The 26,617-nt window shown below is 37.9% G+C and overlaps 1 protein-coding gene across 1 annotated transcript in view; it reads left to right on the top strand.

Annotated features, from left to right (window-relative positions):
- The window catches only part of LOC133074058 (EGF-like and EMI domain-containing protein 1), a 548,755-nt gene extending 528,439 nt beyond the window's left edge, over positions 1-20,316 (top strand). Inside the window, exons 9-15 of the mRNA XM_061168016.1 lie at positions 435-572; positions 5,488-5,610; positions 8,170-8,355; positions 10,228-10,359; positions 14,269-14,397; positions 15,843-15,971; positions 20,168-20,316. Coding sequence (XP_061023999.1) covers positions 435-572; positions 5,488-5,610; positions 8,170-8,355; positions 10,228-10,359; positions 14,269-14,397; positions 15,843-15,971; positions 20,168-20,316 — 986 coding nt within the window. The remainder of the gene's footprint in view (positions 1-434; positions 573-5,487; positions 5,611-8,169; positions 8,356-10,227; positions 10,360-14,268; positions 14,398-15,842; positions 15,972-20,167) is intronic.
- Positions 20,317-26,617: the final 6,301 nt, after the last annotated feature.

A 26,617-nucleotide genomic window follows, 5' to 3' on the forward strand; every position in this document is an offset into this window, starting at 1 on the left:
AATATTATTTATAGGTTTATTATTATTTTGATATGATATAAATATGTACAGGGCTTCCCTGGTGGCTTAGATGGTAAATAATCCACCTGCAATGCAGGAGACCAGGTTCAACCCCTGGGTTGGGAAGATCCCCTGAAGAAGGGAATGGCTACCCAGTATTCTTGCCTGGAGAATTCCGTGGACAGCAGAGCCTTAGAGGGCTCAGTCCATGGGGTCACGAAGAGTTGAACATGATTGAACAACTCACACTTCACTTCAGTGTCAGATATGTACAATGCTTAGTAGTTCTCAAACTTTTATATGCTCAGAGTGTTGACAAATTTCCAATAAAGTTTGTCCTCTTCCCAACAGAGAGAGAGTGTACCCATTATTGCCATGTATTCATATTTCTCTGTTGTTATGCTAATAATCCTTCCTTTGCTTGTTTTGGAAAGGGGTTGAATTGGAAATTGTCAGTAGCTGTGAAAAGAACAATGGTGGTTGTTCCCATCACTGTGAACATGCAGTAGGTGGGCCCCGATGCTCCTGTAACCATGGATACCGGCTCGATTCAGATGAGAAAACATGCATAGGTAATGTATGGTGGATGCTATCTTCCTTCAGAGGTTGCCCTGGATTCATCTAGCCCTTTCTTCTCTAATACTTGGTGCTGTAATGTAGCCACAAATCTCAAACTACAAGTAAAATGAACAGTGTCTTTGGCTACTGGATAATGTAAAAGAAATATTTATTTACTAAGATATCATAGTGTTTCAAGAAACTTACTTTGAAGTTAAAGGAGATTTAAAACTTATTAGTGATATATGTGACTTAACAGTTTTATTTCTGGAAAATATTCCAAGGCTTATCTAACCATCTAATGTAATTTGTAATTCAAAAACCAAATGCTGCCATCCTAATTCTTTCCACCTCAAGCATAAGCTAATCATGTTCACTGGTTCTCAACTTGGTGTTAATTTGGGTACATGTTCAACTTTGACATGGCAGGTAGCTACATTCCAAAAGCAAACTTTAGAAGATATTATTCTTTGGAAAACCCAGCTCAAAGCCATTGGAAAGGATAACTTTTTCAACATATTATTAAATCATATCACAGGAGACAATGAGAATAAATTCCACCCCAGCTTGCTTCATAGTGAAATGTTTAATCTAGAACTTCTGAGAAAAAGGAATATCTACCAAAAATTGGGAGAGTGAGCATCTCTAGTGTTCCTACTCCTGCAAGAAATTTCCCCAACATCACTCTATCCCTCTTTCTCAGCCTCCCTATTGTTAGAAGCAGCTATTAGGCCTCAGACTTTCCTGGTATACTGATGCATTTTTTAAAAAGCTCTTGAATGAAAGAGCATGTTTTCCTTTATTTACATAACAGACTTCCCAAGGTGAAGTTTCCTACAAATCTTACAGACCTCAGCCTGGCCAGGTATCCGCACATAGTAGTCACTCAGCAATACGTTGGGGCTTCCCAGGTCATACAGTGGTAAAGAATCCTCTTGCCAATGCCGGAGGCGCAGGAGACTCGGGTTTGATCCCTGAGTTAGGAAGATGCCCTGGAAAAGGAAATGTCAACTCACTTCGCTATTCTTGCCTAGAAAATTCCATGGATAGAGGAGCCTGACGGGCTACAGTCCATGGGGTCGCAAAGAGTCAGACACAACTGAACTACTGAACATGAACATCAAACTAAACTACTATGTGCCCTGGGTCTAAGAGCACCTACAAGCCTTTAAAACAACTTGTCATCATTTGAGAATTAGGATACCCTATTTGCATGTTTTCTTTTGTGATATTTTATATCACCTTTCTTAAAAATTATGATAGGAGTACCCAAAAAAAACAAACAAACAAACAAACAAACAAACTTTGACCATCTCATGCTACTCAGTGTGGTTCAAAATAAACTGAAGTACCATAAGTGAAGAGGTGAATTTCAAAAACCTAAGTTGTTGGGATTTTTTTAGTTTGGCACTAATGTGACAGTGAACTTTAAGGGATTTTAAAGTATTTGGGTTTCATAAATTTTTAAACCAAAACAATATCTTTGCTTGTTATTTCTTAATCCAACATTACCTTCTGCATTTTTCTCAGAATCTACAGTGGTTAGCTTAATGAAGCCAGTTGCTTGCCTTGCACCTTCTTATGTAATGAAAAATATGCTTACAGATTTCTACCTTGCTAACATTTGGATGTCTGGAAAAAATTAAGAATTTCTTTTCTTTTTTCCCTCCTCCCTTCTTCCCTCCCTCCCTTCCTTCTTATCCTTTCCTTTTGACTATTCGGTAAGGGAAACTGGAATTTTGTTAAGTCTTTTGTTTGCAGCTTATAATTTGATATCTTTCCTGATTCTTTGAAAAGTACAGTTTGGTAAAGTTCATATTTACAGCCAGAAAAAATTGCATCTGCCAGGGTCAAAATATAGAAAATTGCATATTTATGAGATTTCAGCAGTCAACATGACGACGTTGTTTAGTTGATGGCTCAAGTTTATTTCATTTTCAATAAATAACACTCATTCCTAAAAACCAAATATTCTCTAGAGTAAAGGCAATGATTTGTTTGGAGTGTGCATATACATAGTCTGCCTACTTGCCTGAGAACAGATTATGGGCATGAATGCTTTGTAAAAACATTCATGCATGAGAGAAATAATTTTCTTTTTAGCTTATTTTAGAATCAACTTCTTCTTACATGAGAACATATAAATAAATGTGAAGATAAGTCATCTAGTCTGCAAATGGTCAGTCTTGTCCAAATGCAAGCATTTATTAAGGATAAAACCTAGTGATGTGTTGTGATGTGTTAACACAGTTTGAAAGACAGCTACACAAAAAACACAAGTGTCTCACCAGCAATAAGTTCACTAAATTTAACAATTGGTAGTTATCAGAAAAAAAATTATTCTACTCTTTGGTGCTTTATCCAGTGACTATGTGTGGAAGACAGATACAGAAGATCAGGTTCTTTCAAGGTTTACTTTTGATGCTTTTCTGAAGTCATAGTTGAAATGTTTAATTGTTTTACTTGCTATAATTGATTCTGTATTTTTGATCAGGGCTAAATTTAAAATTTTTAAATTTACAGGGGAATTTCTCTGCAGTGTTGTAATATTTGGTATATTGGCCAATGTAGGAAAAATATGATCATCAGAGAGGCAGAGGAATTAAAAATAAGATCTTACCAAAAAAAGAGCTGAGAAGGAATCAAGAAATTTAGGAAAACAGTGATACAGGTTTGAAGGGACAGGGCATTTTAAGAAAGGATGCATGGGATTTCTAATGAGTTCTATACATGAGACAAAAAATAGCCCCAGAGGAATGGTAAAAGAAGAAGAATCCAAAATGGATCATAAAATGATAGATTGAAGAAGTCATTTTTCCAATTAATGTGATGTGATTGTGCTTCTTACTAGATAGAATAAGGAATCATGAGATGTATGTATTTAGAGGTTCTGGTGGTATATGAGAAGACTTTTTTAAAAAATCTTGAAATAAGAAACCACTCCTCCCCACAAAACTTAAAAAGTAATATTTTAACCCCAGTGTTCATTGCAGCAACTATTTACAATAGCTAGGACCTAGAAGCAACCTAGATGTCCATCAACAGATGAATGGATAAGGAAGTTGTGGTACATATAACACAATGGAATATTACTCAGCTATAAAAACGGAGTGTATTTGAGTCAGTTCTAATGAGGTGGATGAACTAGAGCCTATTACACAGAGTGAAGTAAGTTAGAAAGAGAAAGATAAATATTGTATATTAATGCATATATATGGAATCTAGAAAGGTGGTATGATGTTCCTACATGCAGCACAGCAAAGGAGACACAGAGATAAAGAATAGACTTTTGAACACAGTCGGGGAAGGAGAGGGTGGGAATATTTGAGAGAATAGCATTGAAACATATACATTAATACATTACCATATGTAAAATAGATAGCCAGTGGAAATTCAGTTTATGAAACAGGGAATGCAAAGCCCATGGTCTTTGATAAACTAGAGGGATAGGGTGGGGAGGGAGGTGGGAGAGGGGTTCAAGAAGGAGGGGACATATGTGTACCTAATGTGAATTCAGGTTGATGTATGGCAAAAACCATCCAATATTGTAAAGTAATTATCCTCTAATTAAAAAAAATAGATAAAAAAGATTTTAAAAGCAATGTTTTAGATAAAAAACTGAAGTTTTAAATTTTTTGCCTTCTATATCCATGCTATGTAATCCAAAAGACAATGGAAGTTTTAATGTAAGGGAAAAAAATATAAGCTAGAACTTTGTGAGTAGCACTGCTTGTGACATTTTGTAGGAGAAAGAATGTTTTGTGTCCAAATGACCTCCATTTAGATATTTTATGGTGACCCCTAACCATGGTTAATTGATTGCATTTTCTTTCCTTTCTCTTGTCTGCCTTTTCTTACATTGATACCCTTTCCAAGGTTAATTGAGACACTGATCTTTTATATATGTTCATGTAGTTATGGAGCAAAGGGATTTTTGTAAACTCAGCACTGACAGGCCACCCAACTTAACAGCTCAACAAAGCGGGTAGAATTGAAGGCCTATAGCCACAAACCCTGACCACACAATTTCCAGATGTCTAGCAGTGGGTGATGAGTCTGTTCTACCCCTTAGCCAAATATATTACAAATGATTATCTCAAAACTTAGGATAAATAGATTATCCTTTGCTGAAAGGTTTCAGTTTGACCTATTCTGATTAATTTTTATTTTCCCTAGGGCAAATAAGGGAAGATACATGGCAGATTGTAGAATTCTAGAAGGACAGTGCCGAAGGAGACTTAAAGATCATAATTTAGAAAACTGTCTATCTGATAGGACACTCCAGGGTAATAGTGTCACCGATTATAGTAAAAACTCATCCCCATCAATGTATCATCGAAAAGTTCAAGCAAATGCCCTGAAATATTCTGTAATTTAACACATAATGTTTAAGATGCTTGTCTGTGCTCTCTTTGAATTGCCTTTAACCACTTGTCTTCCCAGTCCTGTGAATTCTTTTCCTTGGGAGCATTCTTTCATCCAAAGCTCTTAGAAGAACACACGCATAGGGGCCTAAGACTGCTTCCTTTTTGTAGCCATTATTCACTCAATGGAATATTTTAGCTCTGCTTCTCAAGCTGTTTTTTTTTTTTTTAATTGTTGTTCTTCAGGTTCTGTGTGTATTCAGCCAGATTGCTGTTTAAACAGGAAAAATAGCAGAGAGCTCTTTCCCTGTGCTTTTAAATGCATTTGGAGATTATTTACATGCTTTTCAAATAAATGCTAGGCATAGGAGAAGCATGTCAGAAACATTGATCCAAATGCAAGCCTCATTCTTTTTGTGTTATCATTTATTCAGTGTCTGTAGCCTGAGAAATAGAAAATAATTAGTAAAATTATTTTAATTTAGAAGTGGGGCTTATCAGCATCTCTATAGGTGGATTAAATTCCTATCTCTTAAATAACAAAAATGTCCTTTCGCCCCTTTAGACCTTGATGAGTGTGACACTGGAGAAGCCTGCTGTGCCCAGTTCTGCATCAACTATTCAGGAGGCTATGAATGCAGTTGTCGGGAAGGCTTTCAGATCAGTTCTGATGGTTGTGGATGTGATGGTAAATTCCTGAGCTCTAACATGAAATCCGTGATGTGATGGGGCAATCAGTGGAGGAATATCTGAGGCAGAGGGTTAGGGTGAGAAAGGCTTTCACCTTAAAGAAACTTGGATCTCTGTGGTCCAGCCACATACTATTGTATGAACTTTGGTGACACTAAGTGCTCTGAGCCTCAAATCCTCATCAGTAAAGTGAAGACAGTTATGGGGTTACTGGATAAATTAAGAAACCTAATCAATGTAAAGGGCCTGCTACTGTGATTGACATCAAGAAATCACTCAGCTAAAAGTAGCTATTATTATTATTATTATATTCATTGGTTCATAATCCCTTTTACCTAACTTAATACACATAGGCAAGTGAAAGATTCCAGCAAGCCATAGCATAATGCTATAGGAGTTGCTTTTGGTAATCTTGACTGGAAACTGAGTTGATTATTGAAAGTCATTTTAATTAGACAAGAGTAGCAAAAGGATTGCCAGTTCTTGAGCCATAGTATCAGATTCCTTTATATATCTGATGTTAATCTAGCTAATGCACGCTTCAAGATGAGTTATTTTATAATTTTCTAACTGATTTGTTGCTTACCTTTTAGAGGATTTCTAGCTGACAGATAAATTTTTATAATATCATGAAAGTGAAAGTGAAGTGAAAGTGTTAGTCACTCAGTGGTATCTGACTCTTTGCAACCCCATGTATGTAGCCCACCAGGCTCCTCTGTCCATGGAATTCTCCAGGCAGGAATACTGGGGTAGGTTGCCACTCCCTTCTCCAGGGAATCTTCGTGACCCTGGCATTGAACCCAAGTCTCCAGCATTGCAGGCAAATTTTTTAGCATCCGAGCCATCAGGAAGGCCCCTATCATAGAGGAGTTTGAACTTAGTAAATTCACATTTTTGTGAAGGGCTCATATAAGTCATTGCTAAAAATTACTTTACCAAGTTTACCCTAAATATATAATCTTTAAATTTTTATTTGTGGTCATTATTACCATTATTTTGAACCATATTTTTCTTTAAATCAAAGATGAGAATATTGTTATCTATTTCAATAACAGTCAAATTCCATAAGAAGACTCTAATGCCCCAGAGAAAATAGTGTTTCTTGAATTAAAGAAGCAAATTCTTAAATTCTGTTGAGGATGCTATGTATGTTTCTTCACGTAGATGCCAAACTCCCCAGCCCTGCAGTGTCGATAACAACAAAGAACATACAACTATGATATCTATATATTCTAAACACAGTAGAACATATTACTACTTACACCTCCCATCCAATTAACAGGGCCAAAAAAAAAAATTGAATTTCATGTACCATCTGCTGTTAAACAGAGTGAGCCAAGAGATGATTATATGGCGAGAATATATATACTTGGGTACACACATCCAAATGGAAAAGGTGTCTACAATCTGAGGCCAGCCTAGAAACTCAGTTTCCTAAATGACCTTTTAGAATCATGAACCCATTGACCAAAGCCTGGGCTTGGAGGTGAATTTAACACCAGTAAGTTGTATGAGATCTAAACCTAGGATTCTTCCATCTCTAAAATTCTCCACAAATCATGTACAAAATTATGCATTGAGTAAATGCTTTGCCATAGATGTTGAATAATTCAAGAGTGAATGAACATTCTGCTAAATGATACACAGCCTGAGACTATGTAAGTTTGAAATTCTTCATCAAAATCTTATGAACGAGATCGCAGAAAGACATTGTCTATGCATATAGATAAACGATGGTAAACTTGGAAATGAATAAAAGGAAAATAATTGGCAGGATATTCTTGAGGAAGAATTTGGGGTCAGGGAGATTCCCTGGAGTAGGAGATGGCAACCCACTCCAGTATTCTTGCCTGGGAAATCCCACGGACAGAGGAGCCTGGAGGGCTACAGTCTGTGGGGTCGCAAAGAGTCAGACACTTCTGAGCACACAGCGCACGCAGACACACACACGTTCTGCGTAGCTGTACTTTGTCATTGGTTAATGGAGGTGACAAATATGCCCATGAGTTCATAATGTCTATTTTATCTCCACACCGAAGAGCAGACATTGTTTGAATTTTCCTAGATGTGGATGAGTGTCTGGATGTCAGTATCATCTGTGACCAACTGTGCATCAATTCTGTTGGAACCTATGAGTGTTCTTGTGAGGAAGGCTACCGAATTGGAAGCGATGGGAAAACTTGCATCTGTAAGTCTCTGTGAAGGATTCTTTCAAACCTCTTCTAAACGACTTCAGCCCTTGTCTTGTTCTTCAGGAGCACAGAGAATATATAATCTTGAAATCAACCTGTCCTCCCCTTTCTCTCTTCACAGACTAAGATCTTTTCTTTTCCCCTTTTATTCTCCCTGTGGCCGTTTCCACTCTGTGCTTGCTGTGTCTCACCTTCATTTACAATAGACTGTTTGAAATGGTCTTCTCAAAGACTTTTACCTTTCAGCAGCCCCCTGCCTTGGCTATCTAGTTCAAACTCTTCTCATTTCTCTCATCAACCCTTGCTCAGTTCTCCCTTCTTTTAACCAGCATGTGGAATCCAAGCATTTCTCTGTGTGGTCTTAGCTTTAGATGATGAACTAGAGGAAGAAGAAGAATTAGACATTGTGAGGTTTCCGGGTCTTCTATTCAAGAGCCCACCTCAACTGCTTCCTTATGTGGCCACCTCTCTGCCTCTCTCCCATGAAGATGAAGACAATGAGGAAGAGGGACAAGATATTCCAGGAGAACTGACTGATTTGCACAGTGTTGGTGGGTAAATGAACATGTTTCATTATAATCACCTCTTCCCTCTATTTTTAGATAATTCACAGAATTTCTTTTATAGACAATTTTGTTATCAATATTTAATGCCAAATAAAAGTGTTTTAATGTGATATTGACAAGATACATGGGACCAAAATTACTTCTTCACAGCTCCCTATCAAATCCATCATCTGTTATCTTTCTTCCTTTTGCCAATAAAGTGTTGCTATGTATATATGAATGGACAAGGTGGTGCGGGGTGATGGAAATTTGATACAGTGAAATGGAGTTGAAAAATATATTTGAATTAGCATCATGGAGACAAGAATTGGGGCCTTTTAATTCTAACAGTTTAAACTCAACTAGAAGTCATTTTTGTATAGTTAAAATTTACTTCAAATAGCCTGAAAGTCTAGATCCTTTTTAAATTTTAAAATGCAGAGAACCAATGGTTCAATATGCTCAAATGGACCAAGAAAAAATATCTTTACAAATGTGCACAGTTTTTCTTATATATCCACTCAACAGAACTCAAGCATCAAATCACTTCTGATCAAAATAAATTAGCATAACTTCTTTCAAAAGTAACAGTTTGCAGCCAGCCTGCTGCTGCTTTTTCTTTTCTTTGTAAGACAGAACTGCTCTTTTTGTTCTTCCTGTATTCCTCGTATTTTAAGAGCATCAAAGCTTAATGATTGCCTTAGAATGCTTCCAGTAAAATGAAGATTTGTTTATAAGTGATGGTCAAACATAACATCAGTAATTGCATCTACATAAAGATAGAAGTGCTTTAATGTTTCTTAATCAAGCTTCTGATACTTGGGCTACTCAAAGTCACAACTGAAATAGTTCAGGGCTACCAGGGCAGTTAGGACTTGAGGGCCAAGGTCTAGAGAGAAGAGACATTCAGACAAGTGAGATGGACAGTCTGTGCTACATTACGCCTTGAGCCATTTGCTAACGCATGGGCAGTGCAGACAGAGAAGCCAGGAAATCTACAGATAGCTGCTAAGAGGGTGAGGAGCTAACCACAGTTACCAGCAGTTTTGTGGTGCTAGGAGGCAGACTGAAATTCAGAATCTGCCAAGGTGGAGAAACCTCGCTAAACGTGACAGGCTTTCAACTGGGACATCTGAAAGACCCCATTGTGAAATGGGCAAAACTTAAAAACTAGTGAACCCACAATATGGCCGAGTTTCATAAACATTATATTGAATGAAAGAATCTTGATATCAAAGAGTACATACTTATGATTTATTCATATAAAGTTCAAAAATAAGGGGAAATATTCCATGGCAGTATAAATCACAATGGTGCTTAATTTGTAAGGCTAATGATTAAAAGTCATCAAATCACCTTTGATGACCTTTGTGATGCTGGTGATAATCTTTATCTTCATCTGGGAGGCTTTTACATGGGGTTGTTGACAATATGGGGGAAAAGTCTGAAGGGTACATTTGAGTTTTGTGCATTTCTTTACCTGTATATTAAATCTCAGTAAAAACGCTTACTTGGAAAAAAAAGAAAAAAAAAATTGTATAAAAAAGCCTAGAAGAAAACACACACACACACACACACACACACACACACACACTAAAGTGCCGGGAACATTATTTCTGTGTTCAGAAATCAATGGTAATTTCTTTTCATTTTTTTTTTTTTTTTTTACTTTCTTAAAGATCCTAAATATTTTTTAGGGATTACATTCCAAGGTCTGTTTTAAAAGGTATCTCTTTGCTTTATTATTTTTTTCTGTACTCTTTAGAAAATGTGCTCAAGGAGCATGTTTATTTGTTGGGCTAAATAAAGGGTTTCATCTCCATTTTCAGTGATGTAGATAGTACACGTAGGGTTCACTAAAATGGCATCTCATTCCAGTTTGTTTAGATCACACCTTTGGACAGGACTGCAGTTTGAGCTGTGAGGACTGCATGAATGGAGGCCGATGCCAGGAAGGAAAGAGTGGGTGTTCCTGTCCCGATGGCTGGGGAGGCATTCTTTGTAATGAAAGTAAGTAATACTTTGGAGCATTGGTGGAGGGCGATGAATTCTCCTTTTACTGCTGGTGAAATACTGGTGATGAGTTCTTTACATGTGTTCTCCCCAAAATGTTTTAACAAGATTAATGGTTGATATGGATGGGAAACCAATTTATTTGTTGTGCACAAAGAATGTCTATGAAGCACTGAGGTTTCAAACTGAACATGTGATTAAAATGGGAAATTTTGTGTTCCCTGGGAAACTTGATGTGCTATCTCTTGTTTATCCGTTGAACATGAAAGTTAATAAAGGAGCCTAATATCCTCAGCCTGTAAAAATCCCTCCGTTTAAATAAATCATTAGGCCCTGGCAAGATACTCCCCGTGAAGAAAAAAAAGAGTAAAATGATTTGTGTTATGAAGTATAGTTAATGGAACTGCTTGGCTGTTGCCTCTTTTTGTTTGTGTTTTCTTATCTTTTTCTTTAAAACTTATGTAAGTATAGGCAATGACAATTTTAAGATTTTTATATAAGCCTCTCATGAGATAATGTCAGTGATTTGTACAATAATACCTCCAATAAATGTTTTCCTTTATATTTTAAAGGGAGGTATATTTGCAGGTGCTAACTGCCACGTAATAAAACTCAAATTTATTGACTACCTTTATTTCCTTTTTCTCTTTTTAAATTTCTCTTATAAATTTTTAATAAAAGAGTTTTCTTTGTGAATGACTTGGAAGATGGTATGAGCAGATTTTTCTTTTGAAGCCCCTGAATATGGGAAGAAAGAGCACAAATATTGTTTCTATTATGAAATATAAAAGCAAAACCTGGATTATAACATAGTGAAGTGGTTTCCCCAGAATTACTAGTTAGACTGCTGAGGACTTTCCTCAAGCACCACTCTGATCTTGTCTCCCTGCTGCCCAAACAGCTTCAGAAGTGTCCCATTTCCTGATACATAAAGCTTACGCTTCTAATCTAGTCACTGACAACCATCTATTATCAGGCCCTCATAAATCCTTCTCTCTTTTTATCCACAGATCTGACCAGCTTATTATTTCCAGCAAACTAAACTACTCACTACTTAATGCTTTGTACTTGTCAGCTTTGCGCCTTTTGCTAAACTGCCATCTTTGTCCATTGCCATTTATGGCATGAAGCTTTATTTGATGACCCTAGTCTAACAGCCATTTATATTTCTAGTGGGTTTAAAGCCTCTCTCTCTCCTCTTTGTCTATTTGTCTGTCTGTCTGTGTCCATCAGATTCAAGGTAGCTATGCTCCTCTTCTATTTCCCTTGCTAGCTTGGGAGCTTATTTACATGTTTCCAAATTGGAGGCTCCAGTGCATGAATGAATGAAGCTTTGTATTGAGACTCCAGCCGTACTGATCGGCCACTTGGTATAGTCAACTATATAAAATGGATCAAATAAATTTGGGACTTCCCAGGTGGCTCAGTGGTGAAGAATCTGCCTGCCACTGCAGGAGACACAGATTTGATTCCTGAGTTGGGAAGATCCCCTGGAGAAAAGAATGGCAACCCACTCCAATTTTCTTGCCTGGGAAATCCCATGGACAGAGACTGGCAGGCTACATACAGTTTATAAGATTGAAAAGAGTCGATACCACTGAGCGACTAAGCACACACACACAAATCAATCTTGTTGCATGACTATTAGGAAGTAAATGTTAATACCCCTTATTGTAAATTTTGTTGGTAAATATGTGTCTTCCACACCCTTGATCCATAACATGTTAGCATGAGAAATAAAAGTAGAAATCTATTGCAAATCCATGAGAATAAAACATGTCTGACAAAATTAATATACAAATGTTGAAAATGAACTTCCTGATAAAATGAAAATAACACAACCCCTTCTTTGGTTTTGGAAAAACTTGAGATTCTTTAAGTGTTCACATGGTCCCGTAAAGGGTAGTCTGGCCCTGAAAGCAGAAATTTATATCTTCTTTCACTTTTTTTCTATAAAAATTAAAACAGAGCAATCCAAATTGGAAAGAAAAAAATCATGATCACTAAATCTTTAACAAAAAGGGAAAGTGACGATATTTTCTTAAAAATCCCTGTAAACTATAAAAATGGAAATGACCAATCATTCATCACTAATATTTCTAAGAGTACCAGCTCTTCTTATGCAGCAAGAGACATACAAAAAATTCTTCGGGGATCTGGAAAGTTAGTTTTCCCATTGGTTAGATCTTCTAATCCAGTATCTTTAGTGGTCTATAATGAAAACGTCTACTTGGATGTTTTAGGGATTTCTCCAAGTAGTTACAAAGGAAACAACTGAAAAATTACTACATATTAATTTTAACAGCACACTTTAGGACTCCATTTCTTTTAAAGAGATTTCATATTGACAGTCTTCTTTTTTATTGTGAGGGATCTATCCAGTAGAAAGAGAAGACTAAAGTATTTTCACATAACAAATGAATGGACTATATATTACATGGAAGGGAAGATTCATGACTTTTTCCAAATCATCCAGCTATGGTTTGGGACATGTTTGGTTTCAAGTTTTCTTCTCTAGATAAATGCTGTCTTTGATGTTAATGAAGTGTTTAGCAAATCCATGATCCCCTGGATTAGGAAAGGGCAACCCACTCCAGTATTCTTGCCTGAAAAATTCCTTGGAGAGAGGAGCCTAGCCCTGGGGTTGCAGAGTCAGACATGACTGAGCACTCACATACATGCACACACTCTGTGATACCATATTCTTTTTGTGGGAGAGAAGACCCTGATGCTGGGAGGGATTGGGGGTAGAAGGAGAAGGGGACGACACAGGATGAGATGGCTGGATGGCATCACCGACTCGATGGACATGTGTTTGAGTAAAATCTGGGAGTTTGTGATGGACAGGGAGGCCTGGTGTGCTGCAATTCATGGGGTCACAGAGTCAGACACGACTGAGTGACTGAACTGAACTGAAGCAAGTGATAGTGTTGGTATGCTGATGTAGATGCCTTGCTGTAACCCAGATACTGTGCAAACTACTTAAACTTCCTTAGCTTCATTTTCCAGATGTATATATATTTAAAATGTGTAGTCTTTAGTTGCTATAAAAATTCAAAGACTTACTACATGTAAATTAGTAATGCAGGTCTCAACCATGTCTGTTGCCAGTTTACTTCTTTATTACTCCTTTTTTTCCCCTTTCCTGTTCCTTTCCTTGTCATAGTAACCAGAGGCTTGAAAGCAAAGAAAAAAGTGAGTTAGAAATCAAGTTTCCATATTAGCATCTGGAATGGTGTAGGGGGCGTAGATAGAGGAGGTAATAAAAATGTAGTTTTATAGTATTTAGCCAGTGATGATAAAATGTCAATTTAAATGGCTACTGAAATGATCTCAACAGCTGTACTTACTCAAGCTTAAAATCATAGGCATTTTCCACACCGTGTTTATTTTTAATGGAATACTAAGCACTTCCCCCCAAAACAGCAAACCAAAGAAAACAATTGCTTGTCTTCGTCAGTCTTGGATGGTGCAGAATACCTTGGAATCCTCAAGATAGTCTTAGTTACATTCATTTCTGGTTAAAAACACATGGCTCTTCTTTCCTACATTTTCTTCCTATTTTTCAAAATGGAAGATGCAATTTGTTTCTCATTAGGGTTAGTGACATCTATACAACAAAAATGTTTATGTAGTTCTGAAAAATGTGAGGGTAAGAGTTTAAGGAGCAAGGTAAATTTTGCATGTAAACCTTGTTAGCAGTTCTTTAGTCAGCATCATTTTAACTACCTGTACCAGTAATTCCCCCAGGAATGATGAACAGGCCAGAGACGACTCCTGCGTCTGCAAGTTACAGAGATTTTAATTACTGAGAATCAATTCTAATAGACAATCTTTTTTCCCTCTCTATTTGTGTCACAATGACGGTATTACACTGCATATTCACCTTCACTGTTTTCTTCATAGCTCGTTCCCCAGAGACCAGTGTGAGAGAGTATGATGACATCTGTGATTGTCAGAATGGAGGCACCTGTGACCCTCTGACTGGGCGATGCAAGTGCCCCCCAGGGGTTCATGGGAAAACCTGTGGAGACGGTAGGAATGTCTGGTCCTGTGAGACAACTCTTTAAGTTCTTGAGGTTTCTAATAAGAAATAGAATAAAAGCTAAGTCTGTATTTTTCAAGGTGGGCTTTTCTGAAGACATAAAGGGCTGTGTGTGTCTGTGTGTGTGTGTATATATATATACATATATATACACAAGAGCACACAATTGCTTTGACTGATAAATGCATAACAGAACAAAATAAGTGGTACTTAAATCTCCAGCTGTGATCCAAGCAGGATGAATCCTGATACAGATAAAGCCTTGTCTCATCCACTGAGCAAAACGTTGAGTTTGTGTGTGCAGGTTTGCACACAGGGGCTGGGGTGAATTGATTTGCTCTGCATACTAAAAGAAAGAAGAAAATGAAGCTCTTTGGACAAATCAGGGAGGATGTGAGATAAAAACCAGAAAAAGAAAGGAGAGGAGAGAGAGAGGAGAAATGATGCACGAAAAACTTACGAAATACCCATCCAATGAGTGCTGTGTGTGAATTTTTCATAGAAACCAATCAAGAAACCACATTTTCTACATGGGCTGATAAAACACACAAAAAGAAACTGCTTGTACAGTCCCAGGAGCTGAAGGCAGAGAGTCATGAAGATGTAAGTCTTCAGGGATTGCTAGAAATCATGGAGAGTTTATTAGATTTCACAGATTGTAGAACTGGGGAGATAGAAAAACCAAGTTTAGTTTGCTCTCTGAGAGGTGCAGGAAGGCTCATGCTCACACCCTAGTTATTTATCCCCCAATTTTTATTCATTTATTCAAATATATGTATTAAGTGTTGCAAGACACTGTGCCAGGCATTATGATATGTTAAGAAAACAAAAATGAAACAGACCCTGGCCCTTCCTCATGGAACTTATAGTCTTGTTCAAAGCAGATATAGGTTACACATGTTGGTAGGTATTTCAGGTTAAATCTTGCCGTGTGCTTGGAGGTTGAACCATGAGGGCCATGCAGACTGTGTGAGCCAGGAACAACTTGTAGAGAAGTGACCCTTAAGCAGAAGCGTTCAAAATGAGGAAACATCGAGCCAGGCAAGAGAGAAGGAAGAGTGCTGCAGACTCAGGGGGCCACGTGTGACCCGACTCACAAGGGAGAAAAAATGGGGTGATTTAGGGGTGCCTGAGAGGGATCTGCTGATAGAGCCGAAGTCAGGGAGATACTAGTGCAACATAAGGTCAGCCAGCGCAGGGGCTCATTTCTTGTTACATTTGGAGTTTTTAACCTGACAGCAATGGCAAGTCATTGTAGAATTTGGGGCAAATGATATAAAATCATAGCAGTAGTTTTTAAAAGATCTCTTTAGTCTCTTGATTAATCAGATTAGAAACATCTTACCTTTGCAGTCTCCTTATCTTACATAACAGTAGCTCTAGTGAGGTTTGCATGTGGGCAAATATTCACTTTGTTTGTCCTTCTACCCTCCAGGATGCCCAAAAGGATTCTTTGGGAAGAACTGCAAGAGGAAATGTAACTGTGCCAACAATGGCCATTGCCACAGGGTATATGGAGCCTGTGTGTGCGAGCCAGGGCGCTATGGGAGGTTTTGTCATTTGAGTAAGTCTGAGGCACTAAATTTTCTCTGTGTGTGAAGCAAGAAAACTCAGAAAATTACTGAAAATATTTAATGTCAACTTAAAGAAACATTCAGCATCAGAGTTGTGAACTTAAGTTTTAATCAAGGTCTTGCTGAAGACTAGAGCCCAGGAGACAGCCACTCAGTTCTGAGGAAACTGCTCCAAGGAAGTAAGGGAGAAGCCAATTTATTTATCTATATTTGTATCCTCCCTTGAGCTTGCCAGGTGGCTCAGTGGGTAAAGAATCTACCTGCAATGCAGAAGATGCAGGAGACACGAGTTCCATCCCCGAGTTGGGGAGATTCTCTGGAGGAGGGCATGGCAATCTACTCCAATATTCTTGCCTGGAGAATCCCATGGACAAAGGAACCTGGTGGACTATAGTCCACTGGGTCACAAAGAATCAGACATGACAAGTGCTGAGTGCACATGTGCACACTAGCTGCCCATACTCATCTCATTTAATTTTAGGGTTGACTTAATTGGTACCACACCTGTTGTGTGATATTATACATTAGTATTTATTTATGTAAAGTAAAATGCCTTATATATCATTAAGGAGGAAGTGCAATAATATGAAATACCCTGTATATTTTTAGTGTTATCACCAAGTTATATAAATCCATCTCTCTGTAAATATTTTAAGGTAATTTAAAAAAAAATAAGACTCTACTAAAAAAAATGTATGTTGTTGCTCAGTTGCTAAGTCATGTCTGACTGTGTGTGTGTGTATATATATATATGTATATATAAACATGTTGATAAAAGAATCTGGCTTTTTGAAATTCTTCCTAAGATATGCATCTAACCTAAGATATGCATCTAACCTAAGATATGCATCTAAGGGCATGTTTTTCCAAAGCACAGAGTGCCTCATCGTGTTTTTCATCCTGAATTTCTCAGGGTTTACTGTTCATAAGCAGCTTCAATGGGTTAGGACTTAACTCTTGTGGAACAAAATGGTGAGCAGCACATCTTTGTTCTGTATTTACATCAGACAAAGGAAGAAAGTAAAAAGCATAGTGTATTTTATACATTCATATTATATACATATCACAATTTTTGTTTTAGTCTTTATTTAGCCTCCTTACATTATAGAATCTATATTTTGATGAGTGAAAAAAAAATATTCTGAAGTCTTTTTCCTAGTTAGTGTTTACCTTACTTATTGAGAGGAAGATGTTAATAGTTCGTTTAAGTGGACATTCCACACTTTATGGAAATTAAACATCAAAAATCCAATACACTGAGTTCTAGTGCAAAAGAAAATTCCCTAAAATGTCTAAATCATGCTGTTCAGTTTGCATTTGTGACCAGCAATCACATACTGCCAAAGATGCAAGAAAACACAATCACCAGGAAGTGTTTCAGCTCATCAGTAACTTCTAAGCTGTCTCCTACTGGGACAGCTCTGGGTGCCCACCTTAACATCCCACCTTGAAACTGTGCAAGTCCTTGTGAACCTGAAACCGTGTGCACCTCACTCTCCCACCTATTCCATAGTCCCACCTTTGAAAATCCTTCCTGAGTGAACCTCAGTAATACCATGACCTATGTAAAATATCAGAGACCTTTTAGAGTCCTACATTGTATTTTTAGTTGAATGTCCATGGAATTTATCTATTTTAGAAAAGGCATACCCCTTAAAAACAGAACAAGCAGTGAATTCTCCAATAAGAGAGCCAGTGAAGGCTTCATTGAAAAACAAGTCTGGGTCCAAAGCTCCAAAATTTCGACCACCCAATGGGAAGAGCCGACTCATTGGAAAAGACCCTAATGCTGGGAAAGATTGAGGGCAGGAGGAGAAGAGGGCAGCAGAGGATGAGATGGTTAAATAGCATCACTGACTCAATGGATATGAATTTGAGCAAACTCCAGGAGATAGTGGAGGACAGAGGAGCCTGGTGTGCTACAGTCCATGAGGTCACAAAGAGTCAGATATGATAGCAGTGAACAGCAACAGCATGAGAAAAGGTATGGACAAGGAACAGAGAACCAAAGAGGAGAAGACATGGGTAAATGAGAACAGTGCAGGTGCTGACCATGTATCCCAAAGCATTGGATACCTCCTAGAACACACCTAGAAACAAAGATAGCATCATTCCGTTATTGTTCCAAGGTAAGAGGATTCACCACATTTTAAAGTAATAATTCTTGAATTTTTCATAAGCTAATATCAGATATTTTGGTGAAAAACATTCAAATCATAACTCATCTGCTCAAAAATTTAAAAAGCAGATGGTGGTGGTGGCAATGGTGGTTAGCATTTGGAATGTGATCCTCTTATGAAAAAACATACACATTCCAGGTCTTCAGGACTCTTACTGCTCAGACTTGAGGCTTCATTTATTAATGCCATTTGCCTGGCCCTAAGAGGCTTGAATTTGCAATCCTACATTAGTTTTCTAGTCCTGTCACAGTGAAGTACCACGAATTGAGTGTTTTAAACGACAGAAATGTATTGCCTCATAGTTCTGGAGGCTGGAAGTCTGGGATCAAGGTGCTGGCGGGCCACATTCCTCTGCAGGCACCAGGGGAGGAACCGCACCAGGCCTCTCTCCCCTAGCTTCCTGTCCCGAACTCCAGTATTCTCATGGCATTCTCCCTCTGTGAGTGCCCCCTGTCCAAATTTCTCCTATTGATAAGGGCAGGAGTCATATCAGACTATAAGTCCAGCCCACTTCAGTATGACCTCATCTTAATGAATTATGTCAGCAGCAGCACAATTTCAAATATGACCTCACCTTAACTAATTATATCAGCAAAGACATAATTTCCAAATGAGGTCACATTCTGAGGTACTAGAGGGAAGTACTTAAACGTGTGCATTTTTGGAGGATATGTTTCAATGCATGGCAAACCCTGAGAAAATGCTAGATTGCCAACAAAAGATTTCTTCTTCCGTTTTTTCCTTTTTTTCCTTCCCCAGTACTATGTTCTTAATATACTCAGTTGTCACATTTCAGTATTCCATGGTATGAGTTGTCCACTGAACCCCTGTTCTGCGAGCTGAACCAGAAAGAGTAGGGCCTGGAAACCAATCTAGGAAAATGAGCACTGGAGAGTGAGCAAAAAGTCCACATCAAGGAAGACAATAGCTCTGAAAGCTGCTAGGGGTTGGTGGGTCTAGGAAAAAACTCAACACTTAGAAGATGCAGGAGGATGAGGAGGTATCATCCAAATAGGATACTATTAATAGTGAAAACGGGCCCTGTTAATAATTCTGTTCTGCTTTAAGGGGTAACTCTGTCTGTCCCTGGTAACTGAGACAAAGGCCACCCTCCATTGTGTATTGTAACCACCACTTCAGATTACCTCTGCTAATAATAGCACAAATTAGCAGATGCTCATAATTTCCATCTATCAGAAAGTCAAGTGGTTTTTTTGTTCTTACCAAGCAGTTTTCCACAGCAAAGCCTATACAGGTATATAATACAATTTGAGCCTGGAGGGCACTTGAAAGATCTTTTATTTGAGTCCCTTAGACTCCTCTAATGTGGGAGAAAAAAATTGTCAGTTATATTTTGGAAAGGAAATTGAAGCACTATAACTCCTCAAAAAGATAACTAAGATAATGGTACGTTTCCCTGAATGCAAAGGTGGGACTTTCTCAAATTAGAATTCCTGTGCTGACTAGCATACCTAAAACTCAACAGCACAGGGAAAATGATGAAGAAAAGGGAGGCACCATTTGCCAAAGATGTGGCCAAGATAATGGTGCTGTCAGGATGAAGGTTTTGGGTCATCTACATGATGTAGAATTATTGCAGATTACCATATAATGAAAGGGAATGAAAACAATGGTGAGCCTTCCCGTCAATGCTTGTCTATCATTGCCAAGCTGCGAAAGGATGGATATGGGGCCTGGCAGGCGTCAGCAGCCTTTGGAGAATATAAACTACAGGCACCAATGGAGCACGTTGAGAAGCAATTTCTCTCCCAGAAGCACTAAAGCCTTTTAAGTAGTTCAGGCTTCACTGTTCACATCCAGTTGCCAAAAAGCACATGAATTGCTTGATTTGAAAGACATTTGTTTCCCTATTTTTTTGGCAGCCAGGATGATCCCCTTGTTTTTCCCATAATCAGGCCCCACAGAACTACATGCCTGTGCACTCACAATGTAAAAGGAACAAAGCATGGATTTCAGGTGACCGCTTTGCCTCAATCTGCTTGCAGACTGTCCCAAGGGGGTCTACGGAGCTGGCTGCTCTTCAGAATGTCAGTGCGTGGAGGAGAACACCCTGGAATGCAGTGCCAGAAATGGCAGTTGCACCTGCAAATCTGGTTACCAAGGCAACAGATGCCAGAGAGGTACAATCGGATGATAAATTTTCTTTCTTCTCTAATAACAATGCTCAGCTTTGGTTTAGCACCCTCCGATCATTAATTAGTTATTCCACCCCACCCAGGTCCTTGGGAAATCAGTAAACTTTATCAATCCCCTATTTGCAGGTGAGGAAACTGAGACGGGGGGGCAATAAAGCCATTTAACCTTGTCTTCTTAGCCTGTGATGTTAGCTGTCCCTTTGCTGGCTTGAGCAAGGGATGAAAGATCACATTGCAGAGAATCTTATCCTAAGAAGATGAGAGCTGGCCAACCACTTCTTTGAGCTGAGTTAATCAAGTAAGGGCTGCTAACTTTCAGAGTGAAAGAATCATTTTCTTTACATCTAAAGCTGGACAGCTCAAACAAATGCAGTGGAAACCATAGAAGCATTTTGAAAATTTTAAACATGATTATTATTAGGAATGCTTCTCCTAAGGCATCTGCATGGCTGTCTCATTTTCTCAAATTGGATTGTGTTACTTTTTTAGTGAATCTTGTCAGTACCATGCTACTCAAAATTGCAACCTGCAAGTCTCCTTGAACTTTTGTATTTTTCCAAAGTGCTTACCATCATCTAACATACCATATTTTCTAATTATTATTATGTCTAATGTTTATTGCCTGCACACTTCCTGCTGGAAGCTGAGTCCCAACAAGGGAAGGGTAGCTATTTATTTATTTTTTACCAAAGTATCCCCAGACTACTAAAACAATCAGGACATATAGAGGTTGCTCAATAATTACTATATTTTCTTAAATAAATATATAAACATGATTCAATAATTTTTATTCTTTTTCTCTTTATTCTTTATTCTCTTTTTCTCATATTATACATTATGAATTAAGCAGTTCTTACTATTTTACTTAGGGGAAATTATCACAGTGTTTATTTCCTTTTAGCACATAGCAGGTCTGAACATATAAGTACGGTTATCACAACTAATGGCAAGTGTACTTTTTGCCTGTGAAGTGATCCAGAACAATCTTGTTTAAAATCAGGAGGCGATGATAGATTTGAATGGAAACCGTCATACTATTGGGTTCACTTACAGAGGCTGGGCCTGGGGTGGAAGGTTGTCCTTGACTCTTGTATATTACACGTTGCTCTTACATTATCATCTTCACAGGGTCTGCAGGGTTTGTCCAAGCTGACTGAAAGGGAATAAGGGTCTTCCGGGTTGACCTGTGGCTGTGGACCTGGTTGTGGAACTAGAGTATGTAAACAAGATTTTGTAGAGATTAGGGCTTTTTATGCAGCTGGATTGTGACTTTCTAGGTAATGAGGAAGAGAACCTGAGGGAACAGAAGGCTGACATTATACAAATGCATTGAACATGGTATAAGAGTGGGTCCCATTCCAATACCTAAACCTCCTTCTGCTTCAACTGATTTTATGAGTCAGCCCCTCATTCATTTCCCTACTAGAGAAGTTGTACCCTAGAAGTCAACACATGGGAGACAATATCATATATACACACCTGGGTAAATTTAATTTATCCTGATAACATTTTCTCAAAGCAACTGCTGAATATACTATATTGGAAAATGCTTTTGAGATTCCCACTGTGAAGGAAAATGAGTTGAAAGTATATGTAAATCAGCAAAATAGAGAGGTCACCATAGTCTCAGGAAAACATATTATTTTTTAATCAGATAACTTTGTCCAATTCTGATATTTTTGTCTAACCACAAAATGAAATTATGACTCAGACTGGAGCGGGTGAACAGGATCACCATGATTGGCAGCTAAAATGAAGGCAAGAAAACCTCTCCAAGTGTTGTTCATGATGAAAATCAGGCCTGTTGTTCTTCTTTCTCTTTTTTCAAAGAGTGAAGTAGCCCAAGTGCTCCTAGAGCCAGGCATATCTTTAAAAATCTTGACTCCAGACCTGTGTCTAGATTGCAGATGAATGGTTAATTAAAGACTAAAATTGTTTCAATGGCACTAATGAACAGTGCTCTCCATAATCAGCACCGGGCCTTATTTAGCCCATCAGTGATGACTTTTAAGAGCAGTAGAGCTGGTTTCTACACTAATCTGTGAAATAGCAAAAAAGAGAGAGAGGAAAAAAAAAAAAATCAGCATCTTTGCCTTGCTTTGATTAGTTTGTAGCCTGGGGTATTTTGGACCCCAGGTGCAAACAGACTTGACTATGGAGGACTCTGGCCCAGCAAGTCTCTTGAGTTTCTCTAAGGAGGCCTGTTAAGCCTTTGTGTCATCATTAAAAGAACCGATTTTTCTTAGACTAGTTCCATATTGATGAAATTTTGAACTCTGATGGAACCCTAAGAGCCGGTTAATTGACATGGAAAGTGCTGAGTACTAGTAGTATCATCACAGAAGTTGGGTGTAGTGACTGAGAGCACCAATTTCAAAGCCAGTTCTGATTCCAATACTGACATTGCTACTTATTAACCATGACCCAGAATAAGTCACTTAACCTCTCCAAGTTTTAGTTTCTTATGTAAGTGGAGATAAAGTTGCTATGTCATATAGGGATTTTTATGAAAATGTCAGCTAATTTATGTAAAATGCTTGGCACAGAAGAAGTGATCAATAGATAATAGTCAAGAATGGTATGAACATCCTAAAATAATTAATAATTCTGTTATTCAGAAGCTCTGCCCAAGACTTGAAGATACTTGATAGCCAAATTTGGTTTTATGTAACTTTCTATAATTATCGCATGTTTAAGAAAGTCTCACTGTTTTCCCTATGTTAAAAGCATGCTTTCCACCAGGTTTCAAATTCCAGTGGTTTCAGTGGAGACTGAAACCTCTAACTGAGCCCTCAGTGGTCCCTGCAGTATCAGCCATCCTTTTCTAGTTCAAGAACATTCAACAAAGCAGCACAAGTCTCTCTGTCTCCCCCTTATACATTGCACAGTCTTATAAAACACAGAAATTACAAACCTCTGGAATGATTATTCTGGCTTAGAAAATAAGCAAAGACTGGGAAAAGAGGGTTCAGGTGGAACAAATCCCAGGCACTCCACCTTCCAAGCTTCCTTTATAAATTACATCTCATTTCAGATCATGTTCTGTGCAACTGCCTCCAAAAATATACATCAAAATTGCTTCCATTGTTACAGTCTGAGAAACCATGTTTTCAGCAAAAAGCCAGCCTCTGTATGTGTGTTTCCAAAGTGACAAGATATGGCCTCATGTTGATTTCTTCATGGAATATTTTGGAAGTGTGATAAATCCTTAGGAGCCACTCTGAATGCTTCTTTCTTTGCAGCTCAGTCACACACACACACACACACACACACACACACACACACACACACATTTTCCTACTCATTTAGGCAACAGCAGAAATCTGGGACCACCTTGAGATTTATTACAAGGTGGTAATAAATAGCTCCTTTCTTTCTTTCTCATTTTATTTTACAAGCCTGCCCTGATGGCCTCTGGGGACCAGCATGCCAATTCTTCTGTGGACCCTGTGAGAATGGAGGTCAGTGCAACAAAGAAACTGGAAACTGTGACTGTCTTCCTGGTTACATGGGAAAAGCCTGTACCCTATGTACGTTATTAACCTAGACTAGATGACCAGCAAAGTTATTAAAGTTGCTAGCTTTATAAATGCTTTTTCAAAACTGCTCTGTGAGCTACAGTGTAAGAGTGTATGTTTTAATTATCTATTGTATTGAAAAACCTCAATATTTGGTACCAAATCCTGCCAACAACAACTTTGATTGTTTGGACTGATAGGATGATTCTCCCTCTTGTCTCACCTGCAGTCACTAGTGGCTGCTTCTAGCTAGTAGATCAGCTGGGAGCAGGGATATCCAGCCTTTCCTATACATAGCATTTACACAAGGTTACCTTTGTCGTTGTTCAGTTGCTAAATCATGTCTGACTCTTTGCGAGCCCGTGGACTACAGCCTGCCAGGCCTTCTTCTCCCTCACTATCTCTTGGAGTTTGCCCAAGTTCATGTCCATTGAGTCAGTGATGCCATTCAACTATCTCATCCTCTGTCGCCCCCTTCTCCTGCCCTCAATCTTTCCTAGCATTAGGGTCTTTTCCAAAAAGTCGCCTCTTTGCATCAGGTGGCCCAAGTATTGGAGCTTCAGCTTCAGCATAAGTCCTTCCATTGAGGATTCAGGGTTGATTCCCTTTAAGATTGACTGGTTTGATCTCCTTGCTGTCCAAGTGACTCTCAAGAGTCTTCTCCAACAGCACAGTTCAAAGGCATCAATTCTTTAGCCCTCAGTCTTCTTTGTGGTCCAACTTTCACATCTGTACATGACGGCTGGAGATTAGCTTGGGCTTCCTCAAAGCATCACAGCCTTAAGACAGCAATCTAAGAAAGAGCATCCAAAAGTGGAAAAGCAGAAACTACAATGTCTTCAAAAGCCTACCCTTGGAAGCCACACATAGTTACTTCTGTCCCTTTCTGTTAGTTAAAGTAAGTCATAAGGACAGCCAGATTCAAGGGGAGGAGAAAGAGATTCTGCCTCCTGATGAGAGGAGCAGCAAAATCTCATTGCAAAAGACCTGCAAGCTAGGAGATATTTGGAACCCATCTATCATAGCATACTATTTAAAGTTATACTGAAAGGCACTTTAAAAATCTGCTAGACTGTATTTCTCATTCTTGTCAGAGTGGGAACAGATTAGAGACTGATAAAAAGTGATTAGTCAAACTGAATCTGCTTCAAAGAGTGTGTAGAACTACTACTTTGCTATCTCCTTTTCTGCTTGTAATTCTTACATAACCTCTGTTAACCCTGCCTGTATTGCCTTTTCTACTTCATCCACCATGAAACAGTTACTTGAAAACTTGAGAAAAGCTGTGGGCTGGATGGTAACGACGGTATTTTTATGTTACTATTTCAAATGTTTCTGATCAAGGTTAACAAAAGTCTAGTGTTTGGATTGTCTATGATGTTATGAGATGTGAACATTGATCTGAATTAGCTGCTAGTGCTTAGAATTTTCTATAAACAAACAAGCAAATAAAACCGGAAACTTAAATGTAAATATAAAGTGTAACATTAGGGTAGTATTTAGCACTTAGCTAATCATCTGATCATTTGGGAAAATGCATGACTGCCCCCAAGGATAACCCTCAAGCAAGAGTGATAGAACAAGGTTGTTGCCTGATGATTTTTCTAGATATAGCTAGATCATTTGTACTTTAGGACTGTCATTCTGGCACTGTTGACAGCCTTTCAAAAGGTATAAATTTTGCTAGTGCAGCAGTTGGCTATCCCTAACCTACTTGTTTCCTTTAAAAAAGCTTAAAGGTAATAATTTACATATTCAAAAGGTAGTAGCTTGCTATTTCCAAAGTGAAGTGACATTTTCTCTTGTCTAACTCAATTTTAATGAAATAATTATTAAACAGATAGTGATATATCTGTTTCAATTGTTAGGTGATATAAATAGACTACTTAGAAACAAGGAGAGAGAGAGATAAACTGTTCATTCTTTAAAATATTAATTTTAATTGTTATGTTGCAACTATCTTCCAGTCAAAGATTTCAAAACCAAGGAGAATATATTATGAAAGTCCCAAGAGATTTTTAGGTGACAATTCTAACTTTATTGGCAATCTGATATATGAGATAATAAATTGATTTGGATAGGCAAAAATATTCCCCAACTTCTAGACCAGTTCAATTTTAATGTTATATGCTATTATCTGATTTTACAGACACAGATAGAAACACAAATTATATAATAATCCTAATAGGATATTTAGGAAAATGAATGGAAACAAAGCATAAGATTCATTAAAAATGCTTCATGTACTCCACAAGAAATGTGTGTGGCATTTTAAAAAGGGGTTTATGTTTGAAAAAACACATATACATTTTTATAAATACTCTGAAAATGGTGCTTACGGAATTTTAAAACTTAGTTATTCTGCATAATGAACTGTAAAAATACTTGTAGGCTATACAAGGTAATATGTTTTAAAGGTAGGAGAGACAAAAAGCATTTCTAAAGATATTGACTTTTTATAAATTCCAATTATTAGAAGTTATAAATACAAATACTTGGGCAAAATAATTCCTTTTTAAAAGAGTTGCTTTCACTGTGTGAGAAAACTATCTGAATTATGGTAGACAATACATTTTCTTTCTTCTTGCTAGCCAGTATCAGGGTTAGTGACAGTTATGGTTGAATAGACAGTCACACCCTCTTGATGAGAGCATACCATCTCTATGAAGGTTTAGTCTCATATATCAGGCCTGTTACCAAATAATCTCAGAAGTGATCCCAGCTTTTTCTTTATCCCAGTATTATTTCTACTAGCTAAAGTACAAAATAAAAGTAACCTAAG

The sequence above is a fragment of the Dama dama genome, chromosome 19 (genome assembly GCF_033118175.1).
Source record: "Dama dama isolate Ldn47 chromosome 19, ASM3311817v1, whole genome shotgun sequence".
Taxonomy (NCBI): domain Eukaryota; kingdom Metazoa; phylum Chordata; class Mammalia; order Artiodactyla; family Cervidae; genus Dama; species Dama dama.